The sequence below is a fragment of the Morus notabilis genome, unplaced genomic scaffold (assembly GCF_000414095.1).
Source record: "Morus notabilis unplaced genomic scaffold, ASM41409v2 Scaffold511, whole genome shotgun sequence".
Taxonomy (NCBI): Eukaryota; Viridiplantae; Streptophyta; class Magnoliopsida; order Rosales; family Moraceae; genus Morus; species Morus notabilis.
Window position 1 is genome coordinate 298,501 of NW_010366479.1, and position 21,156 is coordinate 319,656.

At 36.1% G+C, this 21,156-nt stretch overlaps 4 protein-coding genes and 1 pseudogene across 4 annotated transcripts in view; all 5 read left to right on the forward strand.

The window, feature by feature from the left end:
• The first annotated feature begins 304 nt into the window (after positions 1 to 304).
• LOC21400862 (ubiquitin carboxyl-terminal hydrolase MINDY-3) lies at positions 305 to 7,775 on the forward strand. Its single transcript, XM_010110344.2, has 7 exons — positions 305 to 850; positions 2,134 to 2,212; positions 4,482 to 4,633; positions 5,564 to 5,687; positions 5,832 to 6,017; positions 6,446 to 6,517; positions 6,635 to 7,775. Exons 1-7 carry the CDS (start codon positions 432 to 434, stop codon positions 7,454 to 7,456), a joined length of 1,854 nt encoding a protein of 617 aa, XP_010108646.1. The 5' UTR covers positions 305 to 431; the 3' UTR covers positions 7,457 to 7,775.
• Positions 7,776 to 9,091: 1,316 nt separating this feature from the next.
• LOC112093959 lies at positions 9,092 to 11,051 on the forward strand (annotated as a pseudogene).
• A 1,721-nt stretch (positions 11,052 to 12,772) lies between these two features.
• Positions 12,773 to 14,852, forward strand: LOC21400863 (protein WHAT'S THIS FACTOR 1 homolog). Its single transcript, XM_010110345.2, has 2 exons — positions 12,773 to 12,939; positions 13,363 to 14,852. The coding sequence occupies exon 2, from the start codon at positions 13,428 to 13,430 to the stop codon at positions 14,679 to 14,681; it is 1,254 nt and encodes a 417-aa protein (XP_010108647.2). The 5' UTR covers positions 12,773 to 12,939; positions 13,363 to 13,427; the 3' UTR covers positions 14,682 to 14,852.
• A 459-nt stretch (positions 14,853 to 15,311) lies between these two features.
• On the forward strand, positions 15,312 to 19,847 carry LOC21400864 (polyadenylate-binding protein RBP47B'). Its single transcript, XM_024173621.1, has 8 exons — positions 15,312 to 15,556; positions 16,334 to 16,820; positions 16,970 to 17,046; positions 17,126 to 17,256; positions 17,631 to 17,727; positions 18,638 to 18,796; positions 19,030 to 19,121; positions 19,563 to 19,847. Exons 1-8 carry the CDS (start codon positions 15,374 to 15,376, stop codon positions 19,651 to 19,653), a joined length of 1,317 nt encoding a protein of 438 aa, XP_024029389.1. The 5' UTR covers positions 15,312 to 15,373; the 3' UTR covers positions 19,654 to 19,847.
• A 938-nt stretch (positions 19,848 to 20,785) lies between these two features.
• Positions 20,786 to 21,156, forward strand: part of LOC21400865 (eukaryotic translation initiation factor 5B) — a 9,339-nt gene continuing 8,968 nt past the window's right edge. Inside the window, exon 1 of the mRNA XM_024173640.1 lies at positions 20,786 to 20,969. The gene's annotated coding sequence lies outside the window, so the exon portion shown is untranslated. The remainder of the gene's footprint in view (positions 20,970 to 21,156) is intronic.

The window sequence follows — 21,156 nt, forward strand, 5'->3', positions numbered from 1 at the left end:
TAAAACAGTAATCCCAGCTTCGTCCGAAAGAAAAAAAGCACGACACAACTCTTTTCTCTTCTTCAAAGGAAAGTATCGCCGATCGTCTAAGTACAACGTACAAGCCACTTGTGCCGTTAATTTCCTAAAACACCCTTATTCTTCTCCAATATTCCGACGACCAAGCCGTTTATTGAACCACACTTTCTGGTGTATAATGGTAATTCCGTAGTAGTATACGACATCGTTTCCTGTCCTCCTAGCTGGGATTTGTTAACTCTTTACTTTTCGGTTTTAACCCTTTTCCCCAGTTAAAAATTGGAAGCCCCTTTTTGTCATTTTGGAAATCTCCTCCACTCCATCGATCGTCTTCTTCAAGAAAACATTTTGATCTGCGAAATTCGGAATTGGAACCCTAGTTATTCACTGTTGGATATTGGGAGGATTCTCCAATGGCGGATCAGGAGGAGGAGGATCTCCGAATGGCTCTGCGGATGAGCATGCAGAATTCGCCGCCGGAGCCCAAGCGGAGCAAGCCCAGGGACGCCGTCGCCGGAGGAGGAGCTGCTACTCCGGCGGAGGAGTTTCCGGAGGTGAAGAGCCGCCAGCAACAGCGCGAGCTCATGGCCGCCGCAGCCGAGAAGCGAATGCTGTTGGCTTCCGCGAAGAAGAACTCGGCTCCTCCGCCGCCTGTCTCGCGCTCGGCGGTCTCGGATTCCAAGGTTGTGAAGAGAGAGAAGGATTTAGGGTTGGGCGATTTGAATTTGGGGAGGAAATTGACGGAAGCGGAAGCAAACGAGCTGTTCTCGATGGTGTTTGGGGCTGAAGTCTCCAAGGGAATTCTTGCGCAGTGGAGTAATCAGGGTATTAGGTGAGTTTAAGTCATTTTGTACAATTGAATTATATAAGGTGATTACTCAATTTTCGATATATTCAATGTGATTGGAGAATCATGAGATTAATGGCACAGAAAGTTCACATTTTTGGCAAGTAATTTGATTCTCAATTGGTGCAAATTGCAATGACTTGGATTAGGCTTAGACCAATTCTGTTATTTGATGAAAAATTTGTTTATCGAACTGAATTTTGTTATGTGGACTGCGGAGGAAATTCAGTCAACTTATTTTGATACGTGGAATTGCTGATTTTGACTGCTTTTTAAAGAAAATGTATTAGGGGTGTTGGTGTTGTCTTCAATGACTTTCTTCATGCATAATATATATATATATATATATATATTTTTTTTTTTTTTCTTTTAATGATTTGAGTTTGAAGGGCTAGCAATTGGCGCAATAGGTTGTAATATATTCTTATGTATGAAATGTTTTTATGTAATTTTGAGGACTCGGTGTCTTCTTTCGCCTCTTTATGTCATTTGACTAAACAAAACCTACCAAATACTCATATGGTTGGACTTTGGCATTTGTGACCGTATGTAATTGAAGCCTATATGAGCGCATGCCCATTGGGGAAATAGTGGTGACTATCCTTGCTTTTAAAGATTTTTCTTGATTTCTTGTCTTCTTGATATCGATTGTGTACAACGTGAATGTTTGGTATAAAAACTTTTGAATTTTTTGATGTTTTGTGCTGTCTTATAGGAAGTTTTGAGTTCCCTCTAAGATGAAAGTAAATGGTGGGCAGGTTTAATAATACTTCGAGTTTTGCCGTCTAGAATAAGCAGGGGCTGAGAGTGAGGACCATTATAACTCAACTCAGTGTAACTTGTAACCATTTTCTTACCAGTATCTATATGTTTGTATTTCGCATTATGTCACCAACCATGACCAAACAAATAAATTGAGTAATTAAAAAGGAAAGGAATTATTTATGTTCATTGTCATGAATAATCAACTTCCGTTTTCTAAGCTGTACTAATTTTTCCGTACTAGGTGCTAAATTGGTTGCCTTATGCTCAACTTAATTTGTTGTTATTCATAATGTATTTATAGGTATGGTATTCTAGTAGTACATCATTTCTGTATGCATTGTCCTGTTCCGTCACTAGTTCAATATTGATATCATGACATCTTGGGTGTGAGTTTCTGGTTAAGCAAATTCTGATGTTCTCCATTGAATTCATACATATTTATTTTACGTTTAATGTTCTACTTGAATCCTTCATCTTCGTTGTTGATGTGTGAAAAATTTTAGGTTTAGCCCTGATCCAGAAACTACTATGGGCCTAGTGCAACATGAAGGTGGGCCTTGTGGAGTCTTAGCAGCCATTCAAGTAATTTCTTTTTATCTCAGCATATTGGTTTCCAAGCTTACAGTATTTGGACTCTAAATTTTGTCAGTTGACTTGCCCAATACTTTTCAAGAAAATTATGATCGTGCATTTTTTACGAACTAACATGGAGTCACCTTTGTATGACTGACGTAATTTTAGCTTCAATTCTTACTAGGAGTTGCTATGTAGACATGTATTTCTCCCGAATTTGTATCAATCTTCAAGCCACCTAATTTGAAAATTGAGTCAATCATAAGTTTTATTTGTTTAAACAATACAGCAGAATATGTTGATCAATTCAAATTTTTTTTACGCTTTTTCATCCCATTTCAATATGTTTTTCCTTCATTTTCACAGCTCCCCCAAAGATTCTTTTGTTTCTCTCCAGCCATGTAAGACATAGCAAACTGTCTCTGAAAATATTGACTTCAAAATTGCTCCAGCACGAACATTCGAACCTTCTTGAAAGCTTACCATGAATAAGTCCACACGCCTCTTGAGCACGGCCTAGGTTAGATTTAATTCCTGAAACAAATTATGCCACAAGCCCACAACATGAATGCATCCTTGCAAATTTGTTATGGCACAATCATACACGAGGAAGGAGACAACAAAATACTTAGTTTTGCACTTAAAAAAAGTTTTTTACTCTGTAACTTATCAAATGGGTTAAACTTATATAATACAGCCATTCTTTCATGTTGTTATGATGTATATTCAGTTATATTTGTTGCCACTTCATTTAGAATGTTCATCAATTAGATTAGTTCAGTCATCACATTTGTTGATTACATAAGAAAGCATTTTTTGAAATTCCGTTGATCTGTATATATAAGGGGAAAAAAAATCAATGATCTATAATGTTACACGTTTGCTTTATTTGATGGCGGTGCCATTCACGGTTTCTCTAAAATAAGATAAACAAATATTCCCTACATTAAGAAGATTGATTTGTATGAAAAAAGAAAAAAAAAACAGTTGATTAAATTGTTCCACATCATGAATTTTGGAACTTTTGTTGGTGTTGATTTTCTGAAATTGGGCCGTAGACTGGTACTTGGCTCTTCATTTTACTTGGTTTTTCCCGATATTTTTCACATCAATCGAAAGTCTTCTGCAATAGTTTCTCTTTGCTGTAATTTATTAGTTTCTATTTTGGAATTGAATTTTCACTGGGATTACGGTACCACAAGGAATGCATGAGAAATATCTCTTCCTATCAACATTTAACAAAGTAAGTTTGACAAACTACAGCTAATGAGATGTAACCAACCATTCCAATTTGCGTTTAAAGGAATTAGCAGTACTGAAGAGTGAGACACATGAAAGTATTAGTCCCCGTTTGGTTCACTGGTTCGAATTTTATTGATTTTAGCTTTTTTGTTTTAACAGAAAAATTCAAACTGTGTAGTTTAAATTGTAGTTCGAATTGACGTTTAGATGTGCAGTTAAAATTTTAATTTGAATCAGGAATAAAATTCGAATTAGTGTTTGGTAGGTGTGAAAAGCAGAAGAGAGTGGACACCTTTTCCTGGTAAAAAATGATTTGAGAAGTTGAACTAAAGGGGAGAGCTAAACTCTAAGTTGGACAGTTTAACTCAGTTCAAACGGGGAATATAATTCGGACTGCGTGCTTACTAAAAATGAGTTTAAACTCTGCTCATTGTTCAAACTGAACTGAACTGAGTTAAACCAGTGAAACAAACGGGGGTTTAGTTTACTCTATTCGAAGATGGCGTGGGATAATAGAATATCTTGCTGGTGTTGTGCTGGGGAAATCTTATTTGTATAACTGAATCTGGTTGGAATACTTCAACTTAATGTTTATATGTTTATAAAGTTTGCTAATTATCAGAAACCTTAGTTTTAGTATCTTTGCCTATGTTGCCGATTCTGCCTATCAAAATATGTGGCACAAATTGTTTAGAAGAATCTTTTTAATTTCTCTCTATTTTCATCATTCATCCTCCAAATGGTTGTTTTCTGTGTCTATTCTACATTTGGATATTTCGCCTTTAGTCATTTTACTCCTAAAAGTTGAAGATGTGCACACACAAAAATCGCGTTAGCAATATTTGTCACATTTCTTTCTATCTATTTATGTTAAATGAAGATTTTCATGATGGAAGTTTTAAACCTTTTTGGTTTGGTAGTTTTGTTTTTGATTTTTCCCCCTTTTTTTCCCCTTTGTTTTCAATTATGTGCCTTTTTCCCTAAAGTTTGTTTTTGCTTCCTGCTATATACTCATTTATTGTTTCCTTTTATGCAGGCATTCGTCCTCAAATACCTTCTTTTCTTGCCAGAAGAATTAGGTAAAGTTGCACAAAATACGCCACAACCTTTGGCTTCAAGGAGCTTATCTAATAGTCAATTTGTTGCATCAGATAATTTGTCTTCTCTTACTGAAGCTGCGAAAACAAGGTAACTTTGCATAGCAATCTATTTATTTGTTTGATTATGCAAGTTTATGCTTATTACAAGTGATGCTATTCTTCTGTGTTACTAAAAAAGGGGGATTTCTATATATATATATATATATATATATATATATATATAGAGAGAGAGAGAGTATTTTTTTCTTTTCCAGACATAGAACATGTCATTTGTGGTATCTGATTAGTACGATATTAAATAATATTTATCTTTAGTTTTACTTTGGCATTTTTTTTTGTGCAGTTATATTCAAAATTCCAAATGCGTTTAATTCTACGTGTAGAACATGTCATTTGTGGTATCTGATTAGTACGATATTAAATAATATTTATCTTTAGTTTTACTTTGGCATTTTTTTTGTGCAGTTATATTCAAAATTCCAAATGCGTTTAATTCTACGTTGTTGTGTACTTTATGAATGTCTGATAGTAACAAATCCCAAGGAGTTTTACAGTTGGGCTATCTCTACAACTATTTCACTGAACCACTGGTAGAAATTGATCCGCATTTCTAAGATGAGTGGGATGGGGTTTGGGGGGAAGCTTGTGGGTTCGATCCCGTGTTGTATAAAAAAAAATAAAAAAATAAAAAACCTGAATTAAAGTTCAATTCACCATCACTGTGATAGAGGTTTCTGCTCAAGTCCGATGACACATCCATAGCACTTCTACATCGAAAGACCGTAAAGCTAGTTTGAGGCACCTTTCAGGGTTCCTGCTTTAATGTTGGTTCACCGCATTGGGCTGAATATTCTTGTGTCGTCACATTTGGAACATTTTACTAGAATTGTGTGATTATTGGCTATGAGTACATGTTAAATGCATGCCAGAATTTTGTTTTTGTTTCTTATGAATGTTTTTTTCTTCTTTTTCTTGTGCTAAATGCTGACTGAAACCTGAATTTAAATGTTTTGATTAGAGCCCTGATTAAAAGCATGGGTGAGATATTGTTCGTATGTGGAAGTAATAAAAGTGCGGTTATTGCAACATTGAGTGTTATAGGACAAAATATTGAGGACTTCGAAGGCAGCCCGAAGGATGAGGTATGCTGAATTAGGGCCAACACTGGTGCACCTGCAGCCTTTATATTACAATTTCCCTTTAATTTCAATCTATATGAGTGAGTACTATTTGTTGCAGAGTCTTTGTGCATTATAACTTTACTGATTATTGTAAGGCTTATGCAGATCATAGCGAAAGTGCTTGAAGGTCTTTCAATTGAATCAGCTTTGGATTTGCAAAAAGTGTTAAGAGTTAATACCTACACATCCCAAGCAAGTGCATTTCAGAAGCTTGAAGCGATGATTCCAGTTTTCCGAAGTCGGATGGGTGCAATGCTATTCCTTATCTCAGCTTTACTTTCTCGAGGACTGGTATGCTTCTTAGCGTGATAGCTTGCTTAACTATATCAGGACCTGTTTTCTTGTTGAGCGCATGTATGGGTGTATTGTGTGTAAAATTTGTTGAGCTTAGAGGAATTTTTTGGTTAGGTATTAGGCTCAATTAAGAAGTGGGGTGGCTGTCTTCTGTGCTTTAACATTATATATCACATTAGGGATTGGCCTCCATGAGCATGGTTACTCAAATGCAAAAATTGGATGGTTTGGCTTATAGGGCCGCTAGCTCTTTACTAATATAATATAAAGGGGACTGAAAAACCTAATAGGCTGCTACTCTAGGCTTCTTGAAAGCCGTTGATACTCAGATGAAATGGTACATTGGTTCGACCAGTCACAATTTTTTCTTGCATTTTAACCTTGCGCATCCCATGACTTATTCTTTAAAAGTACTGCATTGGTAGGATTCTGTTCAAGCTGACAGGGATGATCCCAGCCTACCTCTAGTCACTGCTCCCTTTGGGCATGCCTCTCAGGTATATAACCACAGATTGGCAACGAAATTGTTTGTCTGGTTTGGCGCTTATATAATAGATCCAGTTGTTCTCCCTTAATATATTGATTATGAACCTACTACTGAATTCTCTTAACAGGAAATTGTGAACTTACTGCTCTGCGGTCAGGCAGTCCCCAATGTGTTTGATGGAAGGATGGATTTAGGTGGTGGTTTGTCAATAAAGGGCATATCCAGAACTGTGGAAGTTGGTTTCCTCACTCTTCTGGAATCCCTAAATTTCTGTAAAGTTGGTCAATATCTAAAATGCCCGAAATGGCCAATATGGGTTATTGGGAGCGAGTCCCATTATACAGTCCTATTTGCTCTTGATACTTCTGTTCAAGACGAGAATGAACTGGAACAAAGGGAATCACAAATTCGGAAAGCTTTTGATGCACAGGATCAAAGTGGAGGTGGTGGTTTCATTAGTGTGGAAGGCTTTCATCAAGTCCTCAGGGAAACAAATGTAAGACTTCCACCGGAGAAGGTTGATCACCTTTGTAACACGGGTTTCATTGTGTGGAGTGAGTTTTGGCAGGTTATATTAGATTTGGATAAGAGTTTAGGAGGCTTGAAGGATTCAACTGGTCTTATGGGTAAGAAGGTTTTTGAGCTTTATCATTTTAATGGGATTGCAAAGTCGGATTTGAATGGTAGCCAAGTAATTTCTGGTGAGACACCGGTGCAAAGACCTAGACTGACCAAATTAAGGGTCTCGGTTCCTCCAAGGTGGACTCCCGAGGAATACATGGCGGACGTGGCAGTGTCCTCTAGTTCCGGTGGAAATGAATCCAGAGGGAAGGAAAATGAAGCCATTAAACCCGAGCCTCCTCAGCATGCTCCACTGGTGGACTGCGTGAGGACACGCTGGCCCCGTGCTGTTTGCAACTGGGTAGGAGACCCACCTAGCATAGTCTGAAAGATTTTCACTTTTCTCGGGGATGGTTGTGGTGCTCTTGTTTTAGGAAGCACAGGGAGCGCTTATATTTGAAGCAAACGCAGATGAAGCACCAAAACAGACGGGTTTGTGTGGTTTCGGGGTCGGTCAGACCCTCGGGGCACGTAAGAGGGGGGGTTCATTTCAGAGTTTTCATTAATCTAAAAGTATGTGCTAGCACCGAACCATTTGCTTCTATGCATTGTTGCTCCATTCAATTCGATTTTGATATGTATTAACTATTTAAGGTGAGAATACTGTAATATTATTGTCAATTGAAAGTGTAAAATCAGTTAATATATCATCTGTTGTTGTTTAGGGAAATTTTCAGTTACTTTGAGAAAGTCTAATAAAACGAGTCTGTGTTTCCATTGAATTTCTTGTAGTTGTAGAATTTTGCTTGTACCGTTGAATAGTGAAGTCTTTTTAGGTCTTTGATATGATTGGTATTACATCCTTTGATCCTTCACCACCATAAAGTGGTCACCGTTGTTTTATCATCACGATTACAGTCGGCAGTCAAAAGAATTCTATTAAATTGATCGAATACATTTTTATTTCCTCCGTTTTTTATTTGTTTTTACTTTTTTTAACAGTTGCCTCTGCACGTGTTTTGTTTTGTTTTAATTATTATTATTTTATTTATTTAAAAAAAAAACCTCATTCCATCTTTGTTTGGTTCTCACTAAAAACAATAAAAAATCAGTAAAGCCATTCTGATTGGTTTGATTAACTTGCTGTGAGATCAATAGTAAGTTTTATTCTTTTAAACGTTTCTTTAAACCAAAAAGGTTCTTTTCTTTCCCCTTTTTTTTTTTTCCCCTTTTTGGCGGAAAAGAAAAATGTTCATCTGGAAGAACAAAGTCGTGCTTCAAGAACAACTCTCTCTTCCCCTACGATGGCGGCGTGATCTCCTTTGTGCTGTGATACTCTTCTCCACCGTTGTGTTATGCCCTCTGAAGTGAACTTCTCATTTGGAATCATGACAAGGGTTGTGAAATCGCAACCTTTCTGTTAACGAGCTTCCTGATTTCGCGAACTTCTCCATTGACAAAGGGTGGTGAAAATTGCGACGGAGACGATAGAGTGACCTGTGGGTGGGTCACGACTATTGCGAACAACACGGGTTAGGGTTGAGAAAAAAAAGAGGTTCGGGTCAGAATTGGGTCGACCTGAAATTAACATGAAAAACACGGGTCAATTTCGGGTTGGACCCGCATAACCCGAACACGATACGAAACTTGTAAAAAACTAAAAAATACATATATTTTTCATTTCATATTTTAAATTTTATTATGAACTTGTGATATCATGATAGTCATACTCAAAATCTTATAGTATTATTTGTTTAATTTCAATGGATGTTATTATAATTTAATATGTTATGAATTTTAAGTTATTTCTAATATGTAAAAAACTAAATAAAAGTATACAATTTTCGTATCAATTTTGGATTCATGGGTCAATTTCATGCCACGGGTCATTTTCAGGTCGTGTTGTGTCAACTCGTAAAGTGGTCGTGTCGTGTTCGTGTTGCGATTTTTAAAAAATTTCATGTCACGAATCGTGTTCGGGTTGACTGTAAATTTAAAAAGAAACGATCAAAACACGATACGCATGAATTGCCACCCCTACGAACAACCACCCTCGCAACCCCACTCGTCGAGATCTGAATCTTTTCAGACCTTGGGTTGTCACAACATCTCTACGCCGGAGGAGGTAGAGGAGATATGGGCTCCGTTTGGTAATGCTTTTAGGAAGCCAAAAGTACTTTTTTTTTCAGCTGAAGCTCAAAAATATGTTTGGTAAACATATAAAAATAGATTCTTAAAGAATCTAGAAGCTATTTTCCATCTGAAATCAGAAGCAGCTCACTTGCTGCTTCTGATTTCAGATTGTGCGGGAATCTGAAGGAATACATTAATGAAATTTTGGTTATTCCCAAAATAACCCATCTCTCCCTCGTCCTCGTGCACACATCTCCTCAGCCCCTCCCTGAAACTCTCAGCCTCTCAACCTTCGCTCGTGCTCTCTCGCCTCAGCCTCTCAGCCTCCTCTCGTGCTCTCTCGCCTCACCCTCCCTCAGCATCTGGGCATAGGCTCCGTTAGTATGAATGCCATTGAAGAAACAGGGAGAACGGAAAAGAAATGGTCAAGATTATTTCTTTTTGTCTTGCAATATGCGTAAGTAGAAGGCTGTTATTTGCTCTTGTTATTTTGTTTAACAGTTTTCTCGCTAAACCCAAATCTGGGTTTTGTGTGCTCCGTTTGCTGGTTTGGCAATTGGTTTTTTTTTTTTCTTTAGGCCTTTTGTAAATCTTGCTTGTTTCTTTTGTTACTGTGAAAAGGGTTTATGATATTGAAAGAAATTTATGCCGGACGACTTGTATGAGGATTGTCAACTATGTGCCTGTGTTGCTATCGTTACTTTTTAATTCATTTTTTTTAGTTGAATCATTGATGTTTGGTTTATTTCTTTCTTTTATCTTAAATTTAGGAATAGTTAAGAATTAGACTGAGAAGTGGCTGCCCAAAGTGTCAAAGAATGGTCAGGGATTAATTCATTTGCACTTGCCACTCAGACCAAGTTGCTCGAATTGCTGGGAAAACTCAAGCAGGAGGTTGAACTTTTATTTATTTATTTTTTCCCTTTAGTCATAATTTTATAATCTTGAATTCTTTTTTTCTTTGGACAAAAAATAGTTTTTTTTTTAATATGATTTTTGCTCACTAACATTAGTCCTTTTTAGGTTGTTGTCCTTTTCTCTTTGCTTGGTTGATTACTGTTTTAGTTTCGTTTGAAGGTTTTGAGTATTGCTTTCTATCATTTTTTTCACAAAGCCAGTGTGTTGCATTTTGCAGAGTTGATAACTTGGACAAGGAGGTTGTGAGAGCCATTACCAACAGTTTTGGCTAACGAATCTGGAATCGAGCTTTAGTTATCCTTACATATTGAAGTTACTGTTCTTTTCTTCTTCTTCTTCTTTTTTTTAATAGTTCAACAATTATAACATAATATTGTGTTTTTGAGCTTTCAATCCAAGGGGTTTTGGTCAACGCATTTTGTGAAGCTTTTGTTTATCCTTTTCAAGTTATTGACAAGATTGGCTATTCTTTGGAAATAAGTTCTTCCGAGTGGAATTGCTTGGATTTCTTATTTAGTTGAAAAAATCACGGAAGTGGCGTTGAATGGAAGCAAGTCTATTTTTGTTGATACGAAGTTAATTGAATGGCCAAACCCTAATGAGAGGGGGAAGACCTTCATTCCTTTGATTTTATTAATCCAAGAAAGCCCGTGGAAATTTTCTTTTCGCTTTTTCTTGGGGAAGAAAGATCTTAAATTTTGTTTCTCTTTCTTGATTCAATGAATTGCTTTCAATTTGCCTTGTTTTTTGTAGTTCTTCTTTGCCATTAAACCAATTGAGCGGGCAATCAAGACGGATATTGCAAGGGAAAGCAGACCTGCATGGGAGATGCGGGATGCAAGCTTGGCCAGCCGCAAGTTCTGATTTGGCTTAGTATTTAGTTGTATTATGGATGTATGCCTTGATGCAGTTTTTCCTCTGTTCATGTTTTATCTACCAGTTGCAAGTAGTTGTTCCAATATTTTGCAGTAGCGACAATCTGCGGCAGTGGATTGTTTTAGCGTTTGGAGAGAACTGGATTTGTTGTTTGGCTTATGTTCTTCTGTTGGATCATCGATTTTGCTAATAATATAGTAGGTATTTCTTCTGTTCAAGATTTGTTTGTTTGATTTTGCTTTGAGAGTAGGGTAGAGTATGACAAGTCAACATGTGTCAAGGGTGAGAGCTGATAGTGAAGCTTATTTTTTCTCGAAGGAGTTCTTGCTCAAATTTCAAATGCTATTTTGGAAAATAGCGTCCTCATATTTGTTAAGAGTAAACGACATCTTTTAGAACAGAGTAATTTTGCTGTTGAGATGAGGAGAGAATATTTTATCGCCAAATTGGATAAAATTGCTCGTCTGTTGGCTGTTGATAGTAAGTTACTTGAAAAGTAAATACATTCTTACAGATTAGGCTTAAGACTCAAATCTTTTTTGTGTAGTATTCCTACAAATTATAATTACTTCTGTGGCTACTTTTTTGTAGCATTATACAAATGTAGATTTTGAAGTAGTAAAAGATATAGGTCGGGTGATTGCAACCATATGGTATTTGGTTGTGTTAATAAGATTGACAATTTATCATTATGCTATTTTTAGCTGTAATTATATTGTGAATGAAGGAATGAAAAAAAGAAAATTAATTATCATAAATTAATTATTAAAAAATTTAAAATCATAACATTATGGTTTTTTTTTTAAAGTTAAACAAGTATTTTTAAATACCAAAAACAATTATATATATTTAAATTTCATAACATATCTATTTTGGTCATTTTACATACTCACAGTAATTCCACATCAAAATTTACCAAACGCTATTTACTGATTTTAGAATCAGCACAGCTACTATAATTACAATTTACCAAACACTTAGCTACTTTTTGAAACAACTACTTTTTCTTTCAGCATAGCTAAAAACACTTTTTTTTAAAATCCACAGCATTACCAAACTAAGCCATGATCTCCTCTTTTTTATTTTTTCATTTAACTTCTAAATTTTTTTTTGGGTTTTAATGAATTGCATTTCTACTTTTATGTGATAATATCGATGGATAAAAGTTGCTTGCATTATTGTAGCGTTTTCCTCCTCTCTCATCACAAGCAATGATGGACCAGACCCTTTTTACCCCCTAAACCTAGACCATTCTCACACAAATGTCTACCATTTCTAAAATTTGGTTAGTTTTTTTTTAGTTTTTATAATATTTTATTTTTTTTATTGGAAAAAAAGACAAATATTATTTGAAAGTGTATGAATGAGAATTTTTATTATTTATTATTGATTAATAACTTTTTAACTAAATAATTATACTAGTAAAATGATATTAATAAAGAATAAATGATAAAAATTTATATTTATATATTTTAAAAGATAAATTCAATAATTTTCTCTCTATTAAGGATTATCTCATTTCAATGGTTAAAAATTTAGGTTTCGTTCAGTTTGCGGATTCGAGTTTTTAATTCAAGTTAAGATATAATTTTATATGAGAACTTTTCACTGTAATAAAAAAATTAAATGTGATTTTTTATGAGAATTTTTAATTATAATAAAATTAGAATTAAAAACTAAAATTAATAAAACGAGATCTTAAACAACTTTTACTTATTAAAAACACCCTAAACTTCAACCAAAAAAAATAATAATTAAAAAAAACACCCTAAACAAAGTTTTCCCCACAACAGCGACTCCCCATCTAGTCTCCGATGAGCACCGCCCACGCAGTGCCTTCCCACCCCGCCTTTGGGCGATTCCAGAGACCTGTTGCTATCCACCTTCACTAACTCAATCTCAACCGTAGGATCACCATCATACGTGGGAGGAGGTTCTGACAAGGTACAATCTCATTCTCCAGAGACCATCCTTTGCACTAAATAACATGCTTTGATATCTCTGCTTCTATATTGATAGTCTCTTCTAGGTGATCCGCAAAAGGTTTCGTTATTTTTTATTTCTGCTTTACTTGGGCTTTTTTTTTTTTTTTTTTAATTTTGTTTTTAGTAGAATTAACAGAGAAGTTCTTTTGAGAAATACTTGGCCATTGATTGTAATTGTTCAGCCTTTGTCGTTTAAACAATATATATATATATATATATGTATGCTCATGCCATATATTTTCGTCGTTCACCTTGTGTTTGTTAAAATGCCCAGTTGAAATTAATTTCTTTATCGTCTTAGTTGTTGGTCTGTGTTTTTTCACATTCACCATTTTTGTAGTTTCTAAAGATTTTAATTTTAACGTACTATGTTGTTCCACAGGGCTTTGGTTCATTGTGTGGTTCGAGGGTTCTGTTGTTATACATTGAAGATATATAAATACCAAAATGTATACAAAAAATCTAAGCTATAGGAATCCAAAAGTCAACGTTTTACCATCCATTCAATACCTTTGTAGAAGCTTTTCTCTTTGGTCGATGAAGAAGGACCCGGATCTCGAATCGGCTCTCTCTAGAAACCGCAGATGGATTGCCAATAACCAGCTAAAGAACATAATCCTTCGCTACCCGAACGGGGTAATACCAGTAAAATACCTTCAGAAAAAGTTCAAGACTCTTGATCTCCAAGGAAAAGCTCTCAATTGGCTCAAAAAATACCCTTGTTGTTTTGAGGTCTTTCTCCACCACGACGACGAGTACTACTGTCGGCTTACGAAAAGGATGATGGCTTTGGTGGAGGAGGAAGAAACCGTGAAGGATATGCAGGAGCCGGCGCTGGTACAAAGACTGGCAAAGCTACTGATGATGAGCTTGAATCACAGACTGAATGTCGTAAAACTCAATGAGCTGAAGCGAAATTTTGGTTTCCCTGATGATTACCTGATTAGGATTGTGCCGAAGCATTCCAACTTGTTTCGTGTTGTCAACTATAGTGGGAGGCGGAGTTCAATGGAGATCGAGCTGATGTCGTGGAATTCTGACTTGGCGGTTTCATCAGTTGAGGCCACAGCTCGGGAGCAGGGGGTTGAGCCATGTTTCTCGAGTTCGTTGCCCTCCACTTGGGTGAAGTCACAGGAAAGATCTCGTGAATTCAATTCGAGTCCTTACATTTCGCCTTACTCGGACCCTAAAGTGCTGGTGGAGGGATCTAAGGAGACGGAGAAGAGGACAGTTGCGTTAGTGCACGAGCTATTGTCGTTGACTCTTTGGAAGAAAGCATCAATTTTGAAGCTAGGACATTTCAGGAGAGAGTTTTCGCTGCCGGAGAAATTGAACATTTTGTTGCTCAAACACCCTGGGATATTCTACGTTTCGAATCGATATCAGATCTATACCGTTCTTCTTAGAGAGAGCTACAAAGGGTCAGAGCTGATCAATAAAGATCCTCTTGTGGTGGTGAAGGAGAAGTTTGGGGAATTGATGCAGGAGGGGCTTCACGAGTATAATAGAAGGCATCAATTGGAGAATTTGGAGAAGAAGAGAAAGAAAGGCATTGTTTTGGGTAGATTGGATAAAGTCAAAGATCAGAACTCAGAAAGTTCTGATCCTGATGATCAGGAAGGAGACAAGCTAGGAGGTTTTTTTGATCCTGAAGAAAGAAAACGATTCTATAAAGTTCTCTTTGAAGACGATGCGCCATAAGATGTAGTTGTGGCTTGTATTCTCAATCGTACTTTGTATATATGATTTGTTCATCACCAAGTTTCATTAATCTTTATCCTCCTTGTACGTCAGGAGCTTGGAGCACATTCAAATACATCTTTTTCCCCCCAAGGATTTTGTTTTGCTTTAAAAGCAGAGCAATTTTTTTTTTTTTTTTCCTTCACCTGATCTTGTGAATTTTCCAAATATCCGAAATGTCAATTATAATTGACAAGAACCTATAATATTAAATTTATTGTAACCGTCATATTAATATTATATGATTAAGACAATAATAAATATAAGAGTAACCTAAAACTATACTTTTTCCATTAAAAAAAAAACAAAACAAAACCACACCTTTTCCAACTAATTTTATTACAAGTTTAATTGAGTAGAAAAAAAAGTAAACCTGATATAAATGTGTGATTGGTTCCAAATGGTGATTAGTGGCCTACGTGGCACGCCATGTATTGTTATTTGTTAACCCCCTCAAAAAATAATAATAATAAATAAATAAAGGAAGGAGGGGAGTGTCAGTACGACGTCGTAGCGGGAGGGGCGGTGAATGATGGTGGGAAATTGCAAATTGGGAATTCATTCTTTTCTTTATAATCAAAAACAGGAGAAATTGCCATTGGTAGAGAGCGCAGAGGAAGGAAAAAAGACGGAGAGTTGGAAAGAGAGCAATTATGGCAACGACGACGTCGTTTCAGGGTTACCCTCAACCCCAACCCCAACCCCAACCCCAACAACAACATCATCATCATCATCAGCCGACGACGGTTGAAGAGGTGAGAACCCTCTGGATTGGCGATTTGCAGTTTTGGGTCGACGAGAACTACCTCAATTCCTGCTTCTCTCACACCGGCGAGGTTCTTTTGCTCTCTCTCTCTCTCTCTCTGTGTTTTTTTTTTTTTTTTTTGGAATTTTATGATCACAATAAAATAGAGCCTATTTATGCTGTCAAGTAATTTATCATCTTGGTAGTGCACACTTGAACTCACTTAGGGCTTATTCGGTTATATTTTTGAGTTATAGTGACTTTAAGTGTATATCTTAATTTAAATTTGAATTGAAGTTGTAATTTTTAAACGTGTATATTAGAGTTATGGTTTAAATTGAGAATCTATTTGAATTTGAATTTGAGTAAGTCAAAACTTGAATTTGTATTTAAATAGTATTTTAATAAAAATTTAACGGCGATGAAAAATTTTAATAGGTTATATGGATGGGGTTTTATTCGTCTCTTTATTGTGAACCCATAGAAAAAAAATCATCTCAATCGGAATTAAAACGAAAAAGTTATAGTATTTTTAAGAAGAGAAAAAATATTGTTTATTAATTTAAATTTTAGTTTAAGAACTTGAGTTGAAGGGAACTTGAATTCAGATTTCAACCTCAAATTCAAGTTTAAACTCGAGTTCAAACTCAAGTTTAAACTCAAATTTTACAAAAGAACATGAACTTAAATAAAGTTGTAACTTGAGTTCAAACTTTTTTTGAGTTATAATCCAAAAGAACAAGCCTTAGACCTCATTTGTTTCACTCGTTCGAGTTGACTTGAATTCATGTAACAAACAACACTGAAAAAAATTGAATTCAAATTAGTTAGCTAAGGAGTTGAATGTTCGTTCTTTATGTTTATGTAGGTAGTTTCAATAAAGATTATACGAAACAAAATCACTGGTCAGCCTGAGGGTTATGGGTTTGTGGAGTTTGTTTCTCATGCGGCGGCGGAAAGGATTTTGCAGAGTTATAATGGGACTAAGATGCCTGGAACTGAACAAACTTTCCGGCTAAACTGGGCTTCTTTCGGTATTGGGGAAAGGCGTCCTGATGCTGCCGGAGTTGAGCACTCCATTTTTGTTGGGGACTTAGCCCCAGATGTTACGGATTATCTCTTGCAAGAGACCTTTCGAGTTCAGTATCCGTCTGTTAGAGGTGCCAAGGTCGTGACTGATCCAAACACTGGACGTTCCAAAGGATATGGGTTTGTTAAGTTTTCTGATGAGTCGGAAAGGAACCGCGCTATGACTGAAATGAATGGCGTCTATTGTTCAACTAGGCCGATGCGGATTAGCGCAGCAACACCAAAGAAGACCACTGGTTTTCAACAGCAGTACGCCGCTGCTAAAGGTAATTTTCAATTGAAAATTGATTTCGTAAGTAATGGTGTTTTTCTACGCTGCATTATGAATGCTTTTCTTGCTCACTTGGTTTTCCGATTCATACAACAATGTCAACCTGATTCTAATAAAATTACCTATTTTATTTCTTTTTGGTAGCGGTATATCCATATCCGGCGTACACTACACCCGCTGTTCCTGCAGTTCCAGCTGATTATGATACAAACAATACTACTGTGAGTTGGACTAGATATTGTAATTTTTTATTGGGTTTCATCATAATCTCTTAGTCATGTCCGCTTTTGTCCATTACAGATTTTTGTCGGCAACTTGGATCCAAATGTCTCAGAGGAGGAGCTGAAGCAAACATTTTTGCACTTTGGGGAGATTGTATATGTCAAGATTCCCATGGGCAAGGGGTGTGGTTTTATACAGTTTGGGGCGAGGTCTGTTTTAGCTTGCGAAACATTTTGCATGATTTCTCACAATGATAGAAACCAGAAATAAAAACTCTGAGCATGTGTTATTTTTCTTTATTCCTTTGTTTTTGTTTCTGTTTCCTTTTGTTCATAATGTTTTCTACAGCTAAGCAATGGCTGCTCTTCTCCCCTTTCTCTTGCTATCATAGTCCTCATTTTTCTCAGACGTAATAAAGCTGCATGAGTATGGAGGATGGATGGAGGCAACAAAAGTGGCATGCTGAAAGTTCTATAACTTGTTTCACTTTATGTTGTAACCTTAGATATTTGTCAATCATTTTCTTCTTTTTTCTTCCTTCATATCAGTTCTCCAAATTTTCTTGCCTCGTTTTTCTTTGTAGGACATCTGCCGAAGAAGCCATTCAGAAAATGCAGGGAAAGATGATTGGTCAACAAATAGTACGGGTTTCTTGGGGAAGGAGCCCAACGGCTAAACAGGTAATTGCTTGCTTAAATCGCTTATCTCATTGTATGCTCATTTTTATTGGACTATCAGAATATTTCCTTTATCCATGACTTGTTGAATAGATCAACAGTTTTAAGTTTCTGAAATCAAAAGTTGATTTTGAATAGTGCCAACTGCCATGGCCCAAAGGGTACTAACTAAGACAAAAAGATTGATGATTTTAAACTCACATATATAAATATATAACATAGATCTCTCATTAATAATCAAGAATTATGTACAAGAGATTACAAAAGGGCAGAGGAAAGAGATTTCCCTCAAAGTATTAACAAAAACTATAGAAAAGAATCCTAGTCTCTGAGAAATCAGAGAAATGCCATTCAGAAGATGAAAACTGGCATTCAAAAACTATTCATATGATTTCAAACTTATATTGATAGCTTCAAAAATGATTAATTTCATCTGCATGACCTGCAATGTCGACCTTTAGGCCGCGTTTACTTCACATGAAAGGGAAAGAATGAATGCCAAATTACTTACTTATCCCTTATAAGTTCACATGTTATAAGCCAATGATTGTTGAATGATGTAAAAAGATATTTTAGTGTTACATTGATAAGATTCCTATTCTAGTAGACATTAGAGACGTAATTTGATTGTTTCCTACTATACCATCTAATAGATAAGTAAACACTAGAAAGAAAATCAATTTCTTATTTCTTACTCTTTTACTATCTAATCTTATTATCTTTACGTTACCTTCATTTACAGGTTGGTAAATGTGCCTTAGAATAGATAAGTGAAGTGTCTCTATTTTGACAGTATTATATTACCCTCTTAATGAACTGTTATGCTCGATAAGTTATAGGCACCAGAGATGTATGTGCATGTACATTATATACAATTTAACAAAATTTGGTCTTGAATACTGACTTTTTGCAGGACGCATCGGGGAGCTGGGGTCAGCAAGTAGATCCAAGTCAGTGGAGCGCATACTATGGTTATGGACAAGGCTATGATGCTTATGCTTATGGGGCTACTCATGATCCATCCTTGTATGCGTATAGCGCATATGCTGGTTATTCTCAGTACCCTCAACAGGCAAGTTTTACCATCAATTAATCTGTGTCGTAAGGGCTACTTTGAAAATCTTAACTTGCGCAAAAGCCGTGGTTTCTAGACATTGCTAACCAGATTCCATGATTCATAAATTATCCATACGCGCGGTTTCAGTCTGTAACTTCTAATCTTATTGGTGTTAGAGAAATTGAGGAATGTGGTAAAGCAAGTAATTTTCCATTGCGCTTATTCTGCATCGGTACGTTTGGTCTCAGGTTGAAGGTGTTCAAGACATAGCAGCCACTGTCCCAGCTGTAGAACAAAGGGAAGAGTTGGATGATCCGTTGGCTACACCTGATGTTGATAAGTACGTAACTTCACACAATCCTATTTCTTACACCTTTTTTTTCCCTCATTTTGCCCGGGGTCTATGACTATGAAAGACTAAATAGGGTTTCAGTTTGTAACTTCTAATCTTATTGGTGTTAGAGAAATTGAGGAATGTGGTAAAGCAAGTAATTTTCCATTGCGCTTATTCTGCATCGTACGTTTGGTCTCAGGTTGAAGGTGTTCAAGACATAGCAGCCACTGTCCCAGCTGTAGAACAAAGGGAAGAGTTGGATGATCCGTTGGCTACACCTGATGTTGATAAGTACGTAACTTCACACAATCCTATTTCTTACACCTTTTTTTTCCCTCATTTTGCCCGGGGTCTATGACTATGAAAGACTAAATAGAGGAAAAAAAAATAAAAAATAAAAACTTTATGCATGACTGTTATTTCTAACTTGTAATGGTTTGTTGCTAGGTTAAACGCTGCTTACCTGGCCGTTCATGGAAGTGGCATTTTAGGCCGTTCGTTATGGATGAGAACATCGTCATTTTCGCTGCAAGCTTAGACGTTCTTTCGAGATGATACAGTTGAAGAGAATCGAGTCTTGGGGGAAAGATTATAGCAGCGAACTGCAATTTGGCCATTGGCAAGGGTTTGTTGCTTTGGAGTTTTGGTCACTTTTTAGAACCGTAACATGTACCTTGCATTGCTACATGGTAGCAGATATATATATATATATATATTATTGTTGACACAGTAGTTATTGTTCAATGGCCTTGTTTAAGGTTTATCTACTCTTTTTTTTGTGAGTTAATCTCACAAATAGTTTGTGAGATTTAGCCTCAACCTCAATCCCACTTTAGTCTCTAATTTTTTAAATGTCACATAGTTAGTCTCTGAAATTTTATTTTGTTTCAGTTTCGGTCTTTCTATTTATTTGGTTTTAAATATTTGATAGAATTTGTAGAAATTATAAACTAAAATTAGAAACATCGGGCAGCATCTGTTACCTTTTGACCTGCAGATGAGCATTAACTTAAATTTAAGGGCATGTTTGTTTGCTCATTTGAGTTGAGAATTTTAATTAAAAAATAAATTTATGTGACAAAAAAATTAAATTTAAAATTTTATAAAAAAAAATACTGAAATAAAAATTTAAATTGTTATCTACTTTTTTTTTTTGTGAGTTAATCTCACAAATAGTTTGTGAGATTTAGCCTCAACCTCAATCCCACTTTAGTCTCTGATTTTTTAAATGTCACATAGTTAGTCTCTGAAATTTTATTTTGTTTCAGTTTCGGTCTTTTTATTTATTTGGTTTTAAATATTTGATAGAATTTGTAGAAATTATAAACTAAAATTAGAAACATCGGGCAGCATTTGTTACCTTTTGACCTGCAGATGAGCATTAACTTAAATTTAAGGGCATGTTTGTTTGCTCATTTGAGTTGGGAATTTTAATTAAAAAATAAATTTATGTGACAAAAAAATTAAATTTAAAATTTTATAAAAAAAAATACTGAAATAAAAATTTAAATTGTGATTCCAACTACTAAAAATGAAGGAGCCGGAGGGCCTAGTAGCTAGTACATTAATCCAAAGTCAGCTCTTTCGAGTGGGCTTAAAAAGAGCCTAAAAAGGCCGTATATAAGTGGGAGGTATGGTGGGTGGGCCTTTTTGTTAGTTGAGCCCTTAAGAAATCCCCTCAACAGAAACTCAGGAAGACGCGAAACACGTCTAGTATTCTGTTGAAGCTCGCTGTCGCTGCGTTCCTCACAAGCGCTCCTCTTCTCTCTCGCACTAAAATTCTGCTCAATCCAATTCCAACTTCTCTCTCCCTTTTGCCATCCTCTCTCTCTCTCTCTCTCTCCTGTTTGCCAGGTAAGTTTCTCTTTCTCTCTCTAGAATGTTGACAGCATTTACTTCGCGCCACACACCCCGCCTCGCCACACTCGGAACGAAAACATTCATAATAGTTTCGAGAATTAGGGTTTTGTCTGATGCGATTAGATTCCTATCGTAATCGGAGAGAAATCCAGCGGTTTTCGTTCTCTCCCCCCCCCCCCGC